Below are 14,866 nucleotides of genomic sequence, written 5' to 3' on the forward strand. Positions count from 1 at the left end.
CATTTTATCTGATTTGAACTTTTGTGTGCCATTTTCTAAGATTTCTGCACAAATAAGAAATCTTAATCTCTAGAGAATTTTTTCTTGATATTTTGTTCCATCCATTATTTATATCAAACTGTTACTGAGAACTCTTTCCTGAACTTCTAAATTTCAAAATATGGAAGTCAAAGAGGATGCTGTCCAAAGATTTTCAGTTTCTTATACAGACACAATGAATGTTTTTTAAAAAAGAATGATTCACAAAAGTGAATATAATATACCGCTATTTTTAAAAACAATGACAAAAGTTCTGGAGTCCCTGGAATAGGAAGTAACAACTCACTCCAGTATTCTTGCCTGGAAAATTCCATGGACAGAGGCGCCTAGCAGGCTACAGTCCATGGGTTCTCAAAGAGTCAGACCTGATTGAGCAACTGAGCATGCATGCATGTATATATGTTCCTAGACAGTTGCATCAGCAAACATAAAATGTTGCCCACCAAGTTACTAATTAGTGAAAGAAAGTACAATGGAGGAAGCAATATCGCTCAACAATAAATAGGCAAATAAATAAATAGCTATGGAAAAGGTAACAATGTTTATGATAAAAAGTAGGTTATATAGAATGATTTTTTTTTTCTTTTAAAGCTGATGGAAAAAAACTGGATACTAAATGTTGATGGTGATTATCTCTGAATGGAAAATTAAAACAAACAAAATCCAAAACACCAACATGGTACAGAAAAAAGAGGATGGAATAAAAGAATGAATGTGATAAAGTTGACATTTGGGCATTATAATTGGCTACCTATTCTATTTTGAGAGTTCCCCAGGGACTCCCCAGAGATCATTACCTACCATCTCTTTAAGATGATAATTTGATGGAAATCAATCTTCCTGTTAGAAAAATCTAAAAATAAGGTTTCTGAGAGTGTGCTAACAATTCCTTTCCAGGAAGGTAAATTAAAGTTTTAAGAGATATCAGAAGTGCTTGATTCTAGAGACATTACTATAGCCCTTTTAAGAATCCCTCTTATTCTACCCTATTAAATTTTTTTTATTATTTTTTTATTTAGTGAATACTTTATTAGTTTCTGTAATCAAACCCATGTAGATAAGACCTTACATATTTAATACAGTGTGTTACCCCTGTACAAATGGAAAAAATTATGTTTAACTTTTCTAGACCAATATGGCTGTTAATTTCTGTACAATGCCAACCCAACATGGTACAACTGGGATACTTTTATCCCAGGTACCCTATTTAATAGGGTACCCTATTAAATTTAAGCTAAGAGTTCCTAAGATCTCATTCTTCTCCAACAAAACAGTACCAGACCTAAAATTTTTGCTATTAACTGTGCTCTTTACACTCTTTATATATTACAAGATCACAAATCACAAGAGAAAACTACCTTCCTAGGCTAGAAAGTGCTTACAAATTTTTTTTAATCTCGTCTAAGTCATGTGTTCTTGATAACATCTTGGTTTAATCCTGATTCCCATATTCTTTCACAGTTTAGCTCAGTTCATAGCTCGACTTTTTCAAGTTGTCATGCATACCACACTTTGATTTCTATTCTGGTCATGGATTCATAGTCCAGCTCAACGTGGTCAGGCAAATCCACCACATTCTGCATTAGATCCTCCATGGAACTGATTTTATTTCTACTCTTACTTCAGTATTGGGGAAAATAGAAACAGTAATTCTCTTTGAACCTCTCTGGAACTCAAGAACTTTGAAAAACAGTGTGTCATAACTCATTAATTGTGTGGTTTTAAATGTCAGTGGTTTATGAATCATTCTCCTGATAAATTAATCATTAATATAATATTTTATTGAGAATTTTGAATACTAACTTGTGAATGAATTTGAAAGTTGTTCTGAATAGAGATCTATTTTTAAAGCTTTAGTATACATAGGCTTATACTTCCAAAATGACTTGTGATATAATTCAAAATATGTCTATTAATACTTTATAGAAAGTCACTATTAATTCATTCCTAAAGAGTAAGTTTGTTTCAAATGTCATATGCTTTTGTCATCTCCCAGAAATTCATCAATTTCTAAATTTGTGGGAATTATGGGCTCACTAGGGAAGCTCACTCTATGGTTAATCTTGAATGGTTAGAGAATGGAAACTCTGGGTTATTAATTATTTTGCCTAACTGAGGGTGTCCATGTATTTTAAAAAGATAACCAATATTTCAAAATTTAAGATGAGTTTGCACTAACACAATTAGTGCTGATATCAAGTGCCCCAAACAGCACTACTTAATTCATATTCAGCTAATATATTTGAGCTCTTGCTATCATTGGTGCACTAAGCTGAAACCTAAAAATATAAACTGTTGCCCTTGGAGGAGCTCAAAATCTAGTGGGACTGAGAAATAATTACAATATAAGTACTACAATCAAAGTAGAAGAAGACTATTCTGAGAACTCAAAGGAGGATTAATCCCAGAATCAGATTTCCCAGGGGTGCTGTCCTCTTCTCACCTTCTACTGTCTCCATGGTGCGTTAATCCATTCCCACGGCTGCATCTATCATCATGACTCACTTAGCTTTGTTCCTCCCTGAGCGCTGCCTTCTTGTATTTTTTTGGCTCATAACTACTTACTTGGCACCTTACATGCAACTGCCACTGACACCCACAACACAAAGTAGCCTGTAAATGAGTAAATGAATCATCCTCAGTCCAAATCTTCAATTCTTACTATTTTTATCCATGTACTCATTTGGGTCAGAAACCCTATAGTCATCCTTGATGCCCTCTTCTCTCTATCCTCCTGTATTAATGTCACCAATTGTAAAGAAAAAAAGCATTTTCATTTTTTTTAATAATTAATCTTTATAGCTTATAAAGTAGATATTAGATCACAGGTGCTGAGATTTTTAAATTGTACAGTCTCAGTTTTGTATGGTGAGAGTCTCCTGCAGTTCATGGCCTTGGAACACAAGGTCACACTCCAGTTGTCATGTTAGTGTCCTGTGTGCCCATGTGACTTCCTTAGATGACTCCCATTGGTAGAAACCTACAGCTCTCAACGTTTTTGTTCACCCAGAAGATCACTTCATTCCCAGATTATTCAGAACACTACACACGACTGGCAAAAATCTGACGATACAGATGGATAAACCAAATGGGCTATTAGGATGAGACAAAGGTAAAGGAAGATTATGAAGCATAGTACAAGCTGCAGCTGTTGAAAAAAATCAATAAAAAGAAAAACATGGCCTTTGAAAAAATGAGATTGTATGTATTTTAAAGATATTAAAACAAAAACATGGCTAAGGAGTAGGCACAACAAATGTGTATTAATAGCATAATACTAGATGATAAGATGAAAGATTAGAAATGAACAGAAAATCTGGAAATACAGTGATGCATTTCTGCTGCGGAATGTACTTCATGGTGACACTGATACACAAAACATTCATTTTAAGCAGGAGTCTCAATTAGAAACAGATGTTGTGCGATTCTTTTCAATTACAACCTAAATTGGCTTATTTATCAGGCAATTTTTCACTAAAGTTTGTTTTTGTGAGATGAGTTTGTTTTGTTTTCTCATCCTTATAAGAAGTACTGTTTGTTGCCATCTTATGCATTTAGTCTCCAGGTTACATTTCTGGATAATTGTCATTGTTTTTGATAGAGAATTGTCTCCATAGAAGTAAATATATCTTCTATCACTTTCCTTGCTCTTGGTTAATAAACAATATCAAATATGTCTCTTCCTCCTTTTTTCCAGTCATTTAACATCTCTGAGTGTCAGATTTCTCATAATACCTCCCTTTTTCAAAATCAACAAGATGGGCCAGATGAATTTGATTTTCTTGGGTTTTAACAATATGTATAATTATTGCTTAGTGAAATTCTCATATGGACATCAATCTGCATAATCATTATGGCTTCTTTTGGTTTGAGGAAATAAAGATGAAATCAATTTAGCACAAGGAAAGCGAAATTTGTTGTAATAATACAAAGGTTTATAAGAAGTATAGAAGTTTATATATAAACTTTATATAAGAAGTTTATATTGAAGTATAGAACATTTCCAGAGCTCAGGAGAGCTACAAATAGGAAACAGGAAGTTCTTTATGAACTTGGCCATTCGTTCTCTGACAATGGAAGACTCTTTCTCCTATGGCTCTTTTCTGCATTTTTCTCCATTTTCTTTCTTCTTTTGCAAGCTGGCTTCCTCCTTTTTATTCAAGCTCCCCTCTTTTTTACTTTGTACTAGCAGTGTAGCCCTAGTTCTATGTCATGACCTTTGCACTTGGTACTACAGCTGCTGTATCAGATCCTTTTGTAGTTGTTGAGTCACTAAGTCATTTCTAATTCTTTGGGACTCCATGGACTGTAGCCGAGCAGGCTCCTCTGTCTATGGGATTCTCCTGGCAAGAATACATAGAAAACTATACAAAAAAGATCTTCATGACCCAGATAACCACAATGGTGTGATCGCTCACCTAGAGCCAGACATCCTGGAATACGAAGTCAAGTGGGCCTTAGGAAGCATCTCTACAAACAAAGCTAGTGGAGGTGATAGAATTCCTGTTGAGTTATTTCAAATCCTAAAAGATGATGCTGTGAAAGTGCTGCACTCAATATGCCAGCAAATTTGGAAAACTCAGCAGTGGCCACAGGACTGGAAAAGGTCAGTTTTCATTCCAATCCCAAAGAAAGGCAATGCCAAAGAGTGTTCAAACTACCACACAATTGCACTCATCTCACATGATAGCAAAGTCATGCTCACAATTCTCCAAGCCAGGCTTCAACAGTATGTGAACTGTGAACTTCCAGATGTTCAACCTGGATTTAGAGAAGGCAGAGGAACAAGAGATCAAATTGCCATTTGATCATCATTTGATCATCAAATTGCCGCTGGATCATCAGAAAAGCACGAGAGTTCCAGAAAAACATCTACTTCTTTATTGACTATGCCAAAGCCTTTGACTGTGTGGATCACAGCAAACTATGGAAAATTCTTCAAGAGATGGGAGTACCAGGCCACGTGACCTGCCTCCTGAGAAATCTGTATTCAGGTCAAGAAGCAACAGTTAAAACTGGAAATGGAACAACAGATGGACTCCATATCGGGAAAGGAGTACGTCAAGGCTGTATATTGTCACCCTGCTTATTTAACTTATATGCAGAGTACATCATGCAAAATGCCAGACTGGATGAAGCACAGGCTGGAATCAAGATTGCTGGGAGAATTATCAATAACCTCAGATATGAAGATGACACCACCCTTATGGCAGAAAGTGAAGAACTAAAGAGCCTCTTGATGAAAGTGAAAGAGGAGAGTGAAAAAGTTGGCTTAATACTCAACATTCAGAAAACGAAGATCATGGCATCCAGTCCCATCACTTCATGGCAAATAGATGGGGAAAAAATGGAAACAATGACAGACTTTATTTGGGGGACTCCAAAATCACTGCCGACGGTGACTGCAGCCATGAAATTAAAAGACGCTTGCTCCTTGGAAGAAAAGCTATGACCAACCTAGACAGCATATTAAAAAGCAGAGACATTACTTTGCCAACAAAAGTCCATTTAGTCAAAGCTATGGTTTTTCCAGTAGTCATGTATGGGTGTGAGAGTTGGACTATGAAGAAAGCTGGGCACCGAAAAATTGATGCTTTTGAACTGTGGTGTTGGAGAAGACTCTTGAGAGTCCCTTGGACTGCAAGAAGATCCAGACTATCAATCCTAGAAGAAATCAGTCCTGGGTATTCATTGGAAGGACTGATGCTGAAGCTGAAACTTCAATACTTTGGCTACCTGATGCAAAGAACTGACTCATTGGAAAAGACCCTGATGCTGGGAAAGATTGAAGGTGGGAGGAGAAGGGGATGGCAGAGGATGAGATGGTTGGATGGCATCACTGACACGCTGGATATGAGTTTGAGTAAGCTCCGGGAGTTGGTGATGAACTGGGAAGTCTGGTGTTCTGCAGTCCATGGGGTTGCAAAGAGTTGGACACAAATGAGTGACTGAACTGAACTGAACTGAGCCATTCCCTTCTCCAGAGGATCTTCCAGACTCAGGAATCTAACCTGCATCTCCTGCATTAGCAGACACATTCTTTAGTACTGAGCCACCAGGGAAGCCCATCAGATCCTTTATCCAATAGCAAATTTCTGGGAGAGGATTCTGATTGGCCCATCTCATCTTCTTGAGTCAGGCACAAGTTTATCACCTGCCTATAAATCATCTGGTCTTAGATTAGGTATCTACTCTTCATTCCAAAGGTGGGAGGAGGGCAGAATCATGTGATATAGAACATGGTCACACTCAGTTAGCAGGAACTCTAGGCAAGGCAGTTTCCACCAGAAACAGATGTTTCTGTAGAAGTGATACACAGCTCGGCTACAATCAGTTTTGGGGGAAAGCAACCTAAGTTTTGGAAAGAGTGGATCTCAGAGTTCAACTAAGATGGCATAAAAGTTTTATAAGGAACAGAGAGGTGTGCTTGGGACCCTTTGTGATGCATAATGTACAATCAAATCAATGGAATATAAAATACAAATGTGTGCAAGGGCTTTGGTTCATATATATATATATATAAGTTCTCCCTCTTTTGAAAAGGAATTTGAAAAGGAGGAATTGCTCATATGATCCTTCTGGGTAGATGCAATATTATTAGATGTTAAATCAATATTCTGTCTCTTCACTATTGAATTAGTTTGAGTTGTGTGCTAATTGTGGAGGCAGCTAATAAGAGACTTTCACTTTTCCAGCCCACTATGCAGTCTTCTTAGAGCTCATTTTATTAAAATATATATCTCAATATATTTGCCAAAACCATATAACTTTTTCACTCTTCTGATGCTAGATAATTAAGGAATTTTTGTCAATGATCTCTTATGTTAAAGTGGCAAATTATGAACCATCAAGTGTTAGCATTCCTTACACAAAGTTTTAAGAAATATATTAAAAGTTTGAGTAGACATGTTGAAAATATTATTTTACTAATAATACAGTTATCTTACTGATACTAGAAAAGAAGATATTTTCATTTAAGGCAGAGTTCATAACCTTGACAGTATTGACATTTGGAGTCAGTTAATTCTTTGTTATAGGGGATGCATGGTGCAGTGTATTAGGCTGGGGAGCATACCTGGCCACTACCCATAGATGCTAGCGTTACCAAGTCCAAGTTCTTACTGGTCACAGCACAGCAAACCAATAAATCAAAAGGTGAAGTATTAGGGCAAGGAATAGTGGCTTCATTTAGAAAGCCAGAAAACTGAGAAGATGGCAGACTAGTGTCCCAAACAACCATCTTATTCGAGTTAGAATCCAGGCTTCTTTTATACTAAAAGGGGAGACAGTGGGGCTGGTTGTTGTAGACTTCTTGATTCCAGAATCCTTTGTTCTTTCAGCTGTCAACATAGGTCTTGTCACCATGGTTCCTGTAAACCTCCAACAAGACAATTGTTATGCTCTGCTCTGCAACTTTTCATCTCAGTATAAATGGAAAAGTGGTAAACCTTCAAAGGTCAAGCCTATGAGGCAGATCAGGAAGAAGGGCTATTATGTATGTTTCATGCTTTACGAAAAAGTCTTTTACAAAGGCACAGAGCCAGCATGACTAAGCACCAGCAGCAGAGCACAAAGATTAAAGCTGAAAGAATAGATCCCGTATGGAGTCAGGTTTGTTCCTCTCTGTGCCATTAGCTGCACACACAGTACTCTCAGTTGTTACAACTAAAGCTGTCTTCAGATATTGTTAAATATTCTCTGGCTGACAAACTCATCCAGAGTTCAAAACTACTGCTCTAAAATGAATATTCCCCTTTTCTATCTGACTCGTTTCACTAAACATAGTACCTTCTAGGCCCATCCATGTTATAAATGGCAAAATTCCATTCTTTTTATGGCTGAGTGACATTTTATATATATATATATATATATATATATATATCTCCATATCCATTTATCTGTTGATGGACACAAGTGGATTACATATCTTGGAAAGACAAATACTGTATGTTGTCACTTATGTGTGAAATCTAAAAAATAAAATAAATGAATATAACAAAGCAGAAACAGACTCACAGATATAGAGAATAAACTAGTGGTTACCAGCAGGAAGGGAGAAGAGGGGAGGGGGCAAGAAAGATAGGTGCAGGGGATCAAGAGGTACAAACTTCTGTGTATAAAATAAATAAGATACAAGGATATATTCTGCAGCACAGGGAATATCACAAATATTTTATAATAACCTTAAATGGAATATAGTCTATAAAAATTTTGAATCATATGCTGTAAACCTGAAACTAAATTGTGAATCAACTTCAATAAAAATAAGTATATAAAAGAATATTACGTTTATTCTCCAAAAGGACTGCTTTCATTTATTAGAAATATTTTCTTATTTCTTTAAGCATTTTTAGATTTAAAAAGGATAGGTTTTGGAGATTACTGACTTGATATTGTTTATCCTGCTTTTCTTCAATGAATCAAATTCTCTCATGCCGAATTAGCCTGACCAATTTCGTTAGGAATCTCATACCAGTTAATCCCATTAATTTGCTTCAGTGTCAAAGAATCTCCTATGGCCCATAGTTGCTAAATATGTCACACTTTCTGTCAAGGAGTAGCTTGCACACTTGAGAAAGGTAGTTGAACAATATCATACACTTGGAAGAAAAATGATTTTAGAGTTCTTGGCCAAAGTATCAAAACCTTTCATTTCTTTCTGAAAACTTTCCATCCTCCCTGGAGTGCCTGCACTTTGACCTAATGAAAAATTAGTAGAAAATCTGTTGTATCAGAGGAAAAAAAAAAAAAAATACAGCAATTTTAACCCTTTCTTTTCCATCTAAAAAATAGAATACACCAAAGAATATCTTAGGCTTTATTATATGCAGATATGACTGTAAATATTTATACTAAAGTGCAGATAGAAAAAAATAGTTTATTTAAAATTCAGTAAGTAGTTTCCTAGAGATGTAAACATAAATTCTCTTAGGGAGAATTTGCCTATCTCATGAGGTGGTGAGAATGAAATGTAATAATAGATATGAAGCTCTATGGAAATCACAGAGTATATAGCATTTTCTAGAAGGAAATTATTATCATGCTTGTGGTAAAATATGCATAGGAAGGAGATATTACTCTGTTTTAAGTCTTTCCACATTGTGCATAATTGTCATCACAATTATCATTAGTTTCAAAAAGTTTTTTGAAGGTTATCAAACTCATGGATCCATATTTCCATTTATCAAAGAATCAGGTCCTAGATTAAGATGATAACCCTAGAAATGCATAAGAAGAAAAGTCCTAAAAGGTACTTGTTCTGCATCACCCACTTCCTAAAGTAAAATACTAGCATCCATGGACCAGAAAGAAGGCTGAGCACTGAAGAATTGACGCTTTCCAACTGTGGTGCTAAGGAGAAGATTCCTGAGTATCTCTTGGACTTCAAGATCAAACCAGTCAATCCTAAAGGAAGTCAACTCTGAATATTTATTGGAGGGACTGATGCAGGAGCTGAAGCTCCAATACCTTGGCCACCTGATGCAAAGAGCTGACTCACTGAAAAAAACACTGATGCTGGGAAAGACTGAGGGCAGGCAGATAAGGGGGCTACAGAATATGAGATGGTTGGATGGCATCACTGACTCAATGGACATGAGTTTGAGCAAACTGGGAGATAGTGAAGGACAGGGAAGCCTTGGGTGCTACAGTCCATGGGGTCACAAAGAGTCAGATACTACTGAGCACCTGAACAACAACAACGCAAATTTCCACTGAATGATTTCTTATTGCAAATAGAGCAAATTACTGCTTCAATTGGGAAACATGGTGTGACATTTAGTCAATATTTATTGAAAACAGAGTGAGTTGTATAGAGCAAAGATCTCAGTACATGTGTATAGTTCTTTCTTTTACAGGAAACAAGAGTTTCCAGAAAGGGAAAGGGAGAAGTACACACACACACACACACACACACACATGCATGCAGGCACTTAATTTATGTGGAGGTTACTCAAGATGACGTTATTTTCTCCTTCCACTCTCCATTGTTTACTTACCACAAGCATATTTTAATTATAACATTAGTTAATAGAATATTATTTGTCATTATAATCATTTGTACTTTACAATAAGTTTTTCCTGATCATACATTAAAACTCCTTTTAATGAAGAGAATGTAGTGTAAGGATTTTGCCTCATAGTCTTATTGTGAGGAAATCCTCTGTGGCACTCGAGAGCTGGAGGTTAATGAGTATTCAGCATGAGTAGTGAAACATGTAACCCGTTGCTGCTCATGCTGATCCCAGTGACAATGTTTACAATAATGTATCTTGAGATAGTTATTAATTTTATTACATTGTCTGAATTACAAACAAGACCCCAACAAGACTTACAACACAGACAAATGCTTATTTTCATGGTTACTGGGGTCTTTCTGCTTACAAGTTCTTTTATAAACATCTCTTTAAAAGTGGCAATGCCTATGAAAATAAATATGTACATTACAAGTAGTTTGGAAGTATATTAATCTTTAAACAGCAGTCAATAATTTTGAAGATGATTTATTTGTTTAGCATTCTAGTTTCTAAAATACCTGCACCCTAATTTTCCTAAGCAATGTTTTCAATAAGCTAGTAAAATCCATAATTTTTATTTTAGAAGTGAGATATTGGAGATAACAATGGGTTAAGTTAGTAGCTCACGGTTACATAGCTCTACAAGTGGTAGATTTTGGCATCAAGATGTTTTAGAATCTAAGGCTCAGACTCTGTCCAATCTATTGTACTCCAAGAAGGTATGATGTTTACAACTTGAAGAGGATGCAAATGAGAATGTTAGCAATTGAGAAGAGACGTGTACATAACCCTGTAGGTTCTCTTTTTCTGTTAAGTGAAGGTAAGGTGGAATGAAGTTTCAGACCTGTAAAAGGGATATTGTATGATTAATAGTGAGCAAATGTCCTTCTCATTGAACATGAAAGAATTAAATTATTTGTTTCTGAGTAAACAATGTAAACATTCTTGAATATAGTGGTTAAAGGACATTGGAACTCATTGTCCAGAATAAATATTGAAGACAATATCATTTAAGATATTTCAGAAATGCATTAATATCCATATAGGGATCTAGATGAAGTACAGTTGACCCAGATGTAAGACATGAGCAGAGTCAGTGAACCCGTGAAGTTGCTCAGTCATGTCTGACTCTTGGCGATCTCATGGACTGTAGCCTACAAGGCTCCTCCATCCATGGAATTTTCCAGGCAAGAGTACTGGAGTGGATTGCCATTTCCTTCTCCAGGGATCTTCCTGACCCGGGGATCAAAATCAAGTCTCCCACATTGCAGGCAGACACTTTACCATCCAAGCTACCAGGAAAGCCTGATCAGAGTCAATGTTTCTCAAATCAGTTCAGTCACTTAGTCGTGTCCAACTCTTTGCGACCCCATGGACTGTAGCATGCCAGGCTTCCCTGTCCATCACCAACTCCTGGAGCCTACTCAAACTCATGTCCATTGTGTTGGTGATGCCATCCAACCATCTCATTCTCTGTCATCCTCTTCTCCTCCTGCCTTCAATCTTTCCCAGCATCAGGGTCTTTTCCAATGAGTCAGTTCATCACATCAGGTGGCCAATGTATTGGAGTTTCAGCTTCTGCATCAGTCCTTCCAGTGAATATTCAGGACTGATTTCCTTTAGGATTGACTGGTTGGATCTCCTTGCAGTCCAAGGGACTCTCAAGAGTCTTCTTCAACATCACAGTTCAAAAGTATCCTTAGCTTTCTTTATAGTCCAACTCTCACATCCATACATGACTACTGAAAAAACCATAGCTTTGACTAGATAGACATTTGTTGGTAAACTAATGTCTCTGCTTTATAACATGCCGTCTAGATTGGTCATAACTTTTCTTCCAAGGAGCAAGTGTCTTTTAATTTCATGGGCTTTTCTTGTGGCTCAGCTGGTTTCTCAAAGAGTTGTGTGTGTGTGTGTGTGTGTGTGTGTGTGTGTGTGTGTATGTATATATAAAACAATAGCAGTATACAGAATTGTGCAGGAGTTATATTGTGTTTTCTTAATTGTTGCTAATGCATTCAGCTAAAGCTATTGACAGATAAATGTCCTTTAAAATAAAAAGTGAACCATCTTTTTTAATGATATTGGGACCCACAACTTAAGCCTTTATGATGTTACTGTGACCTCATATTCTTTTAATGGACAATTTGCCTGGTGGCTCAGATGGTAAAGAGTCTGCCTGCAATGCAGGGGACCTGGGTTCCATCCCCGGGGTTGGGAATATCCCCTGGAGAAGAGAATGGCAACCCACTCCAGTATTCTTGCTTGGAGAATCCCGTGGACAGAGGAGCCTGATGGGCTACAGTCCTTAGGGTGGCAAAGAGTCAGACAAGACTGAAGCAACTGAGCAAGCACACACACACCGCTCATGTCTGTTCTCAGGCCAAATGAGTATCTCCATCCACATGTTCTACATAAACTGCTTTTGACGACTGATAGACAAGTCATAATTTGCTAGAAAAATCCAGATAATGGAAACTGATAACCTTTATAAGGCAAATAACACTGTTCATTCAGAAGGTATTTACAGTTTAGAGCACATCTTTTCCTTTTAAATGCACCCATTTTTAGTTATTATTTAATAAATACACTCCTTCAAAATAGTTCTATAAATACAATGTCCAGAGGTAGATATTTGTGAACATAAATCTCTAAGTACAACTTCTCTTTACGGCCTTCCGCATGACTTTATCTTCAAACATTAAAATTCAATTAATGGATTTATCCTATATTGGTACAAATGATTCTGCATGCTCTAGTACTTCTAACCTGTTGGTTGCCTTATACTTGGAGGTGCAACTCACAGCATATTCAAATGTAACCTCATAGCAGGCCTGCAGAATGCTGAGTCTCTGGGCATCCACAGTACCACATACTATCAGGTTCTTAACAAAAAGGCTTTTAGCTGAAGATAATGATGATGATGATGGTAAAATTCTTTTTTTTTTTTTTTTTTTTTGGTTTCCTTTTTTTTACAGGATTATACTCTCACCATGTATTTCCAGCAGTCTTGGAAAGACAAAAGGCTTTCTTATTCTGGAATCCCACTAAACCTCACACTAGACAACAGGGTGGCTGATCAACTCTGGGTACCAGACACCTACTTTCTGAATGACAAGAAATCCTTTGTGCATGGGGTTACAGTGAAAAATCGCATGATCCGCCTGCATCCTGATGGAACAGTTCTCTACGGACTCCGGTAAAGAGCTTTGTGTTTCATATTTTATTGCTGTTGTGCGTGTTGTTGTTGAACTTTTACTTTTGGAAATGGGCAGAAGGGAGAAAGGCAAGTAGGTAAATATGTAGACTCTCTAATCTTGATAATAAAATTATATTAAAGTTCAGAAAAATCTCTTTAGAACTATTTGAGCTAAAGCTAGACAACTTTGTCCATCAAAGGTAAATGATTTGTTCTTATCTTTAAATAATAAACATAGTAATAGGAATATGTTTTTGTTAGACAGATTTCACATCTAGTTTACTCTTGGTTACATCTTTTTTAGGCAATTGCTTGATTATCTCAGGTCTACCCAGACTCAATGTTTTCTGGGTATTCTGTGTAGCTACTTGATTATGAAATTATTATGAATTTAGAAACAATATTCTGAAGAAATTGGAAAATATTTTGTTGGTGACTCTGAGAAGATTCAGTGATTTCATTCCCTTAAATGTATGTGTTTTCACTTTTTTTATATATATATGATCCACTTTAAGTTAATTGTTCTGTTTCTTATGAGGTAGGGGTTGAAGTTCATTTCTTTTCCATATGGCTATCCAGTTATTCTGGCCCTATTTATTGAAAAGTCCTTGCTTTTCGCATTATATTGTGTTGGTACCTTTTGAGGATGAGTGGGGTCTATTTTTAGGTCCTATTCTGTTCCTTTGTTCTCTATGTCCATCCTTAGACAGTATCACACTATTTAATTACCATATCACACTATTTAATTACCATATCTATAAGGTAAGTCATGAAGTCACATAAGTCTTTCAATTTTATACTGACTGTTTAAGATTGTTTTGGAAATGCTAATACCTTTGCATCTCACTATATAACTTCTAGGATCAACTTCTCGATTTCTACCCAAAAAAGTCTGTTGGAATTATAATTGAGATTGTATTGAATCTCTACATCAGTGCAGAGAGAACTGACAATTTAAAGTTATGAAGCTTTTTAATCCATGAATATATCTTTATTTATTTATCTTTATTTTTCTCAGCAATATTTTTCATCACACTGTGTTTGTTTATGTTTTTAAGAATCAAGTATAAAAGAGGTCTTGTACACTGATAGAGGTCTATTACTAACCTTCAGGTAATTAAAAGTTTACTAAAACTTTTAGGCTACAATTCAAATCAGCTTCTAGTTTTACCAGAAAATACCTGAATTGTAACATATTGTTGGAGGATATGAAGCGTGGTGGTTCTTTAACCTTTGTTGTCACCTTTGTGATCCCTTTGAGAAGCTGATGGACTTCTCCTATTGTTTTAGAGTGGTCATAAGCCCCCTGAAATCCTTTTATATAGTATCAATGCCAAGCTAAAACTGTACTTAAGGGCCAAAAGTCTACAATTAATGTGTATCTGATATCTGAAAACATATGCAAGTGAAAAGAATGCATCTGCGATAAAACTTTTGAACTTAACCTACTGGTTGGTTATTTAGTTGATAGCTTTGGTCTTCCTGTGCACAGTGACATAGTATCAATTGATCTTGGCAAAATGATCTTTGGAATTTTCCCACCCTTTCAGTACTCAAGGAACTGTCAACTCCAGTTAAAAATCTCTGACCTAAAGTCCTCTCAGAAAAAATG

General features: G+C 36.3%; 1 protein-coding gene across 1 annotated transcript in view; it reads left to right on the forward strand.

Annotated features, from left to right (window-relative positions):
- Positions 1–14,866, forward strand: part of GABRB1 (gamma-aminobutyric acid type A receptor subunit beta1) — a 463,967-nt gene that overhangs the window by 159,207 nt on the left and 289,894 nt on the right. The window contains exon 4 of the mRNA XM_061420069.1: positions 13,034–13,254. Within this exon, the coding sequence (XP_061276053.1) occupies positions 13,034–13,254 (221 nt within the window). The remainder of the gene's footprint in view (positions 1–13,033; positions 13,255–14,866) is intronic.

The sequence above is a fragment of the Bos javanicus genome, chromosome 6 (genome assembly GCF_032452875.1).
Source record: "Bos javanicus breed banteng chromosome 6, ARS-OSU_banteng_1.0, whole genome shotgun sequence".
Lineage (NCBI taxonomy): Eukaryota > Metazoa > Chordata > Mammalia > Artiodactyla > Bovidae > Bos > Bos javanicus.